Here is an 8,798-nt window from a genome sequence, read left to right as displayed (position 1 = left end):
TAATAAAGTTGACCTTTTTTACTTTCTTGATCACAATATCAATTACAGAAACAAATTACAGTATACATTACAAATAAAGTGAGTTTTGCATTAAATACTAGGCTCATAAAAAAGAAAACTCACATGTCTGACTCTAGCATGAGTGCAGGTTGCATATATACAGTGTGTACTCTTGAACAGTCTTTTTTTTCATTTTTCCTGACATGGTGATTAATTTCCTGTATTCTTTCTCATTCAGATTTTCTGAAATACATAACATCATGCACAGAATTTCTAGCACACATCATCTACGGTCTTCACTACGTTACAGAACGTGTGGAATTACATCCTTTAAAGCAGCCTGTTCACTAATGCTCAGCTATGGAAACCAGAGTAATGGATGCTGTCTGATGTTGGCAGGATATTAAATTAGGTTTCTTCAAACCAATAAAGCATGTTTTCTCCCTTTCAAAGCCACGGCACTAAATATTTTTGCTCCTGTGCTTAGTTTAGACATATCAGTATTGTGATGGATACCTTTCAGTAAGCCATTCAGAATTTTAATTTGGGATGAAGGATCCTCCTCTCTTAAGACCAGAAGATTCACTTCCACAAGAGCCAAAAGCACTTTGCCAGCCTTGTCCACATGTGGAGCGCTGAGGGAGTGAACATCTGTTTGTTTGTTGTCTGAAGACGCATGGTCACCCATCAAGTCTGACTCATCCCAAATTGAATAATAATAAAAAAAAAAACAGGTTTTATCCATCTTTACGTTTTCAAACATAATAGAACATAGCTAAACATAAAATTAACACTTAAACATAAACATAGCCAGTTTACTATAGTGAACATTTTTATATTTTCTGCTTGTTTGTGCAGCGATCACTGCTACGATGCTAGTGTGTTGCTATATGATTGTGATAGTGGTACTTACTGATCGGACCAAGTAAAACATGCAAGTCATGCAGCCTCTTAGCTGCATGATTTGAAGTATCATTTATGTAGCACAAGCACTTATACACCACTTTAATAGTTGTTCAAGTCTTTAACTATAGCATGTTTTCATCCACGAATTTTTATGTGTATCTAGGATATTGCATTAAAAAAAATGCTGGATGGAAATAGCAAGATTCACATATAATCAACATGACAGTGTTTGTTATTGCATGTGTCATCCACAAGCTCGGAGACGAGTAATTTATTATATAGGGAAAAGAGCTACAGTAGTTTCACCAGGTGCAGCAACTTCCACTTTTATTTTTGATAATGTTACGGCCCTGTAGTGATTTTGTTCTTTTTGAACACACATGGGATGTAAAAAAAATATGGATGTAATATTCAAAATTTTCGTATAGCCTACATTAAATTCACAACTTTGAATGGAAACATAACACTGGTGCATGCTTTAGCCAACACTATTTATGAAAGCAACATAAAACTCAAAGTGAACTTACGTTTGATTAAACGTAATAGTTCCTCCAGTAGTTTTTCAAGACTAGCAAGACCACTACCACACAGACCTGCAGAAAAAAAATAAATAAATAAACAAAAATAGACAAATGAATGGGAGGTGAACTAAAACTAAATAAATCATCTCACCTTGCAGGAACAGCATGTCCATCTCAGGCTGGTCTTTTATTTTAACTCCTTGGTCAAACTGACTTCCGAAACTGGAAGTATCTACAAAGGCCCCAGTGATGGAGTAGCCAGTCTCATGTGGCGTGATCTCAACAAACGTATCTATGACAGAACGCTGTAAGTCTCAGACAGTGAAAACATACAGCTCACAAACACACTGACATTACCTGCTTTTAGGCCATGATCATTGCTTTGCATATCAATCACAGTGTAGATGGGATAAGGATCTTGTGTGCTCTGTTTGCTCCTCAGATCAGAGAAAGTTTGCTCATCTATCTGTAGACACACTTAAAATCAGTTCAAATATAGTGTATATATGTGTTTTTGGTCAGAAAGTTTAAAATAATATATACTTTTATTCAGCATGGACTCCTTACATTGATCAAAAGTAACAGTAAAAACTTTTAAATAGTTACAAGTTCTGATACTATTTCAAATAAATGCTATTCTTTTGAATTTTATACTAATCAAATAATCCTAAAAAAGTATCATGGTTTCCACAAAAATTTTAAGGAGAACATTCATTTTCAGCATTCCTGTTGCAAATAGTAAAAAATGTTTCTCGAGCAGCAAATCAGCATATTAGAATGATTTCTGAAGAATCACGCGACACTGAAAACTGGAGTAATGGCTGCTGAAAATTCAGCTGTGCCATCTCAGAAATAAATGACATTTTAAAATATATTAAAACAGCAGAAAAAATCCAAGGCTGATCTGGATGAAATGTAAATGAAAATCCACAGAACAATATAATGTCAATACACAGCTCCACTTATGCTAATATTTGACATGCTAACATACATTTTCATGTCTAAAGCCCCTTTTTGCTGGTGTGAGAAAATACTAAATATGACATTATAAAAACAAATATCCCTAAAAACATGTAGTATACTCTACTAGGGGCTGCAGTCACTTGCATCATGCCTAAAAACACCATTTAGCTGAGAACATAATCAATAACATTAAATTATATTTCATGCCTTAAGGCTTAAATTATGCAAACAAGCCCTAAGCCTTCATTAGTATTTCTCTCACCTCTTTCACAATCTTGGTTATAAATAGCGCTGCCCAGATGTCTGTCAAACTGAAGTCGTCTTTTTCTCTGTAGTATTTTTTGAGTTTTTAAATTTTGTTCTTGAAACTGACATGACGATCAACAAGTTTCTGTATGAAGTCATATTTCACTGCTTCCAGCTTGCTGGACCAATTAGGTTCTTTGTATAAAGATGCCATGCACCTTACGAAAATAAAAATGGTTTTGCATTTGTTTATATTCAGCTGGATCTGATGAGCTAAATCTAAGTTCACGTGTTTGTTCATTTACCAGGTTGATCCAGAGAGTCCAGCAAGATACAGCTTGCAGTCCAACAGATCATCTTGAGACAGTGTATCCAGTGATCCCAGCAAACCCACCATCGCTCTTTCACTTCCTCCTGAACAAGTGCGATGTTGGGCAACTCTTCCTGTAAAGAACGCAGTAAACACCACATACATCATATAGACTACTGTGTGTGTATATATATATATATATATATATATATATATATATATATATGAAGTGAAGTGACATGACATGTGGCCAAGTGTGACCCATGTGACCCAGACTCGGAATTTGTGCTCTGCATTTAACCCATCCAAGTGCACACACACACAGTAGTGAACACACACATCATGAACACACACCTGGAGCATATTGCTGGAGCAGTTGAGGGTTCAGTGCCTTGCTCAAGGGTCTCGCCTCAGTCGTGGTATTGAAGGTGGAAGAGAGCTCTGGTTATTCACTCCTGCCACCTACAATCCCCGCCGGACCTCAGACTCAAACCTTCGGGTTACAAGTCCGACTCTCTATCTATTAGGCCATGACTTGCCCACTGCCTCATGTGACCCTGGACCACAAAAATAAGGGTCAATTTTTCAAAATTGAGATTTCTACATCATCTGAAAGCTGAATGAATAAGCTTTCCATTGATGTATGGTTTGTTATGATTGGACAATATTTGATGCAGCTATTTGAAAATCTGGAATCTGAGGGTGCAAGAAAATCAAAATATTGAGAAAATCGCCTTTAAAGATGTCCAAATGAAGTTCTTAGCATGCATATTACTAATCAAAAATTAAGTTATATATTTACAGTAGGAAATTTACAAAATAGAACATGATCTTTACTTAATGCCCTAGTGGTTTTTGGCATAAAAGAAAAATCGATAATTTTGACCCACACAATGTATTTTTGGCTATTGCTACAAATATACCCCAGCGATTTAAGACTGGTTTTGTGGTCCAGGTTCACACACACATATATATTAAAGGTTCTTTATGGAACCATTTAGACAAAAAGGTTCTTCTATGGCATTGTATATATATATATATATATATATATATATATATATATATATATATATATATATATGTGGAACAGGGTCTCACACACACGCACATTATATAGATATATATGCATGTCTGTTCTTCTGTAGGACTCCGGTTTCAGTTCAATCGAGTGTGAAATTTGTTACACTCTTAAAAATAAAGGTGCTTCACGATGCCAAAGAACGTTTTTGTCTAAATGGTTCCATAAAGAACCTTTAACATCTGAAGAACCTTTCTTTGTGGTGAAAGAAGGTTCTTCAGATTATACAAAGTTAAGCAAGAGATGGTTCTTTAAAGAACCATTGACTGAATGGTTCTTTGTGGAACCAAAAATGGTTCTTCTATGGCATCGCTTGAAGGACCTTTTGATGCACCTTTATTTTTAAGAGTGTAGATGACTTGCCCGAACCCTTCCAAGACAAACATTTCTATTAAACAGAACTGCTGTCTGTATTTTTACATGATTTGAAATTATGTTGTGTTTTATGTAATGTTTTTATGAATGAACAGGACCTGTTATTAACAATAAAACAAGTCTCTATGGCTTACAAACGGCAGAATGGTTGCAATACAGTTACCAGGCTACATTGTATGTCGTGTCTTTTAAGACACTCCAGAGCTGATTCTCTCCTGCTGGTCACATATTTCTTCTCAGCCTCGTTCAGTGAATGACCGATTCTCACCGTAACGCTGTAGAAAAGCAATCAAGGACAGAAAGGACTGTTCACTAATGGTTTCAAAACAACTCCGAATACATTATTCAAATGTGAATTATCGCGTGTCAGGTGACACTGAATTATGGAAAAGTAACAAAATTGATGGTTATCTAAATTATATGCAGTAGGCTATTACCATTCACTTTGATTTCCTTCAGACATCTGTAAAAATTAGATTTTTGTGTTATATTCAGAAATATTCAGTTTCGATTTGTTCTGAACTGTACAGTTATTGTTTGCCAGCATGGCTAAATTACGTTTGTCTAATCTCAAAGCATAAAATCTTCCAAATGCAACATTTTAGTATAAAGATATGCATAAACCGATTTTTCATTTAAAACAAAAAAATCTGTTTTGAAGGCACTTACCTTTGCTGTCAGCAGTGGAAGTCTGCAAACTAAACTAAACCTTGAGAGCAATGTGGGAACAAGGAGATCAGCAGACTACGTGAAACATAATTCGCTTTTCAAGTCTGGGCAAGACTTGTTAGCACATCAGATATGTATCCAAAATACAGTTTTTTTTATACTGTGCAACAGAACAGATTTAAAATTTACAACAGATTTGTAAAATAACTTGCTGTAGTTTTGTGTGAAAGGCTTAATACTTTGGATGGTAGAGTACTTTATTAAATTATTCCAAGTTATTATAAGTTCCAAAACATTCATCACCCCTTTTTAGTTTCTGTTTGAAGAACAAATACATTTCATTCTGCACACTTGTTTTGCTTATAATTTGCAGAAAGACTTTTTGTAGCAAGAGAGGGTAGTTTGAATGTGTGTGTGTACTACAATACTGTGCTGCAGGTGTGTTTGCATTAGCAGTGCTGTAAAGACAGACAATAAAAGACAATTGAACAAACACAATCTTGTCTTCCCAAACATCTCTTTACACTCGGCTATCTGAAGCTCCTGAGCTAATGACTTTCTCCACATCTCACTGCCACAATAATACACACCCAGAAAGATTTCCATATCCACAAATGAATGACAAAAAAAGACATTCAGTCAGACACGAGCGTTCAATGACGTCAAATACTCTGCAGGCATGTTTGCATGTGTGTGCATGTGTATGGAACACACAGCAGCATGTTATCTGTATGCATGCAGCCAATACCGTGTGTACAGATGCTGTTTAACACACACATCCACACTCAGACAGTGACGTCAACCCTGAAGATTAAACACAATCCGGTGAGTGACCTCTCTGATATCAAGTCAAATATCATCAGCATCTAAGAGTTATAATGTGACCTCTGAAAAGGTAATGTATGAGGCAAGTATAAACCAGAAACCTTTGTTACAATTATGTAACCACTGAAAAAGCCATAAAAGACATTTAACCAGTGCAATCTTGAAACAAGTCTTTTATAGTACAAATATATATACTATATAATATCATAAGACTTACACCAATTAAAATATGCAATGTTGGCAGCTGTGGTTCTAAAATATATAATGTTGCTAAAGCCAATTTATTACATTTTTTGGCAATTACATTTCTACATACATATATATATATAATAGAGTTACATTAATAAAAATATCCACGGTTTTGCAGTTCCTGAAGCCAATTTACTCTCTTTTTTTATCAATTATTTTTGTAGAAATGCATTTAATAATATAATATATGATGGAAAACTTAGTAATTTAGGCAATTTAAGTTCACCCATCTTATCAGCAGTAAAACAGTCTGTGTGCACAGATAGAAAGAAAAGAGAGAAAGAATAGTGAGGATAAACATAAATGACAATGGGGGAGAGGTGAAGACGAGAGGAGAGAGATGCAGGTATATAAAGCTGCTGTGTGACAGAGCATCAGAGAGAACACATGAACACATTTCCAGACAGAGAACACCAGACGAGGACAGAAACAAGAAAAGAGGGAAAAGGGAAGAATCCTGTAAGGTAAAATACTGATTTGGCTTTCTTTTTTTATCTTATATGATGCTAAAAGCATCAATGTGACGCTAAAAGGATAATCAATTTTCAGAAGACATTATTAAGAAAACAATATGTGAAATAATAATAAACTTTATTTGTTTAGCACCTTTAATACATTCTCAGAACAAATTTGCAAAAATTGTACTTATAGTGGTACTTTATATATAGTACTTTTTTTCTGACAATGTACAAATAATGCAGTACAAAGTACTTTACATTAATAATAATAAAAACATTACAGTATTCACCAAATACTTCTCATGAAAATAAATAAAAATGACAAAAGATTAAAGTTATTAACTTTCTTTTAAATCATATCTGGCTTCCCTAATGTGTATTGGTGATATATTCCAAATACTCAGCTATACGCTACATTTTACACTAAATAATGCAAAACTGAAAAAGACGAGAAATTATAAATGGGAATCAATTATAAAATAATTCTCTCACTTTGTTAAATGTTGTCTTGTAAACATTTTGTGTGGAATAAATGATACTTTTATCCACTATTTAACAACAATAATAATGTGACATAACATCATATAAATGGCATTAGGATCAAAGCCAAACTTCATTTTTTTAAATGAATGCCCTGTAATGACCCATTTTGTACCGCATTTGCTTAGAATAAGTATTAAAATCACTCCTAAAAGCAGACTTATCCTATCATTGATGCATTTTTAAACATCACTGGCAGCTTATAGCAGCTGAATCCAATAATTCAAACAACTAAGAATAAATAGTTCTCATTTACCCTCAATTTTTCTTCTAGACATGCAGACAAACGAGATGAACGTTTTACTAGCTGTATTTTGCGTGGTTAGCATCCTCCAGGTCTGTCACGGAGTATCCAGCAGTGGAGAATGCTACTTCAACTCAAAAGGTAAACTGGACCGGACTAAACAATACAATACAGCAGGGGTTCTCAACCCTGGTCCTGGAGGGCCACTGTCCTGCAGAGTTTTGCTCCAACCTTGATCAAACTCACCTGCCTGTATTTTACTATTAATCCTGAACTTAATTAAGTTAATTAATTTAACTTAATTAACTGGTTCAGGTGTGTTTGCTTAGGGTTGGAGCTAAAATTTGCAGGACAGTGGCCCTCGAGGACCAGGGTTGAGAAAGCCTGCAATACAGTATAGGTTGGGCTAAATATGATGCATGACTTGTCTTAAAGTGTTAATGATCGCCTTTTCGCTGCAGCCAGCTGTGAACACAACGGCCGTGTATTTGACATCGGGGAGGCCTGGATAAATGACGAATGTTTCCAGTGTGTTTGTTTCGAGCCTTTTGGAGTGGGCTGCTGTGAATAGTGAGTTTCAGAAGCGCATACTTGGCATGACTGCAAGCACTCATTACATGCAGCTGATGTTGAAGCTCATTGTTCTTTACTGTCCTCTAGTGGAAAGCAGCCAGTCGATTACCCACCCTGGTGCGAGGCCATCAGGAAACCAGATTCCTGCACGGTTGCTGTGGTGATGAAGGCCAACCATAAACTTCCCTGTCTGTTTGGGGGGAAGAACCGCCTGTGGAAATCAGAGAACGACCCACTCTTCTAGACTGCACTACTGAACTCACTCATGTAAAACACTTCAGCTTATTCACTGTTTCCCAATAAAAAAAAATAAAAAAAAAAGTTTTTAAAAACTAATTTATTCCTGTGGTGGCAAAGCAGCCATTACTCCAGTCTTCAGCGTCACGTGATGATTCGAATATATATTTGGCGCTCAAGTAACATCTCATTACTATCAATGTTTAAAATAGTTGTGCTGCTTAATATATTTGCAGAGGATTTTTAGGATTATTCGACGATTAAACAATATCTTACTGACCCAATCATTTGAACATTAGTGCACACACATTGTTTGCATATTATTTAAAATAATGAAACTACTGAATCCAAGTACAGTAGGGTCTTAAGTGTCTAATCCTAAACATTTCAGAATGTTAACAATTATACAATTTTCATTTTTGCTTAAATTTAAATGACCCGTATGTATATAATGACTAAAAACTAAGCTGAAACTAGCATTTTCCCCATGACGAATAAACAGTACTGATCTCCATCTCCAAACTGTGATATTGTTGTCTCTAAATAAATATCAGTTACTGTTTGAGAAAGCACTTCTCAGTCTTTGTTTCTAGGAACCACACTA

At 35.3% G+C, this 8,798-nt stretch overlaps 1 protein-coding gene and 1 pseudogene across 2 annotated transcripts; one reads left to right on the top strand and one right to left on the bottom strand.

Moving 5' to 3' along the window:
• Positions 1 to 273: 273 nt before the first annotated feature.
• Positions 274 to 3,309, bottom strand: LOC306847456 (cytosolic phospholipase A2 gamma-like; annotated as a pseudogene). The gene is made up of 8 exons: positions 3,301 to 3,309; positions 2,942 to 3,080; positions 2,764 to 2,854; positions 1,785 to 1,893; positions 1,579 to 1,719; positions 1,434 to 1,499; positions 517 to 666; positions 274 to 299 (listed from the first exon to the last, which is right to left on the bottom strand). The product of its transcript is annotated as a cytosolic phospholipase A2 gamma-like (transcript).
• Positions 3,310 to 6,518: 3,209 nt separating this feature from the next.
• On the top strand, positions 6,519 to 8,760 carry LOC306846855 (prostate-associated microseminoprotein-like). The gene is made up of 4 exons (XM_079380523.1): positions 6,519 to 6,606; positions 7,415 to 7,525; positions 7,846 to 7,954; positions 8,045 to 8,760. Exons 2-4 carry the CDS (start codon positions 7,417 to 7,419, stop codon positions 8,199 to 8,201), a joined length of 375 nt encoding a protein of 124 aa, XP_079236649.1. The 5' UTR covers positions 6,519 to 6,606; positions 7,415 to 7,416; the 3' UTR covers positions 8,202 to 8,760.
• Positions 8,761 to 8,798: the final 38 nt, after the last annotated feature.

This window comes from Barbus barbus, assembly GCF_936440315.1.
Source record: "Barbus barbus genome assembly, chromosome: 27".
In the NCBI taxonomy this organism is placed as follows: Eukaryota; Metazoa; Chordata; class Actinopteri; order Cypriniformes; family Cyprinidae; genus Barbus; species Barbus barbus.
The sequence above is the reverse complement of the archived record's forward strand: the minus strand, read 5'-3'. Positions and strand labels throughout refer to the sequence as shown.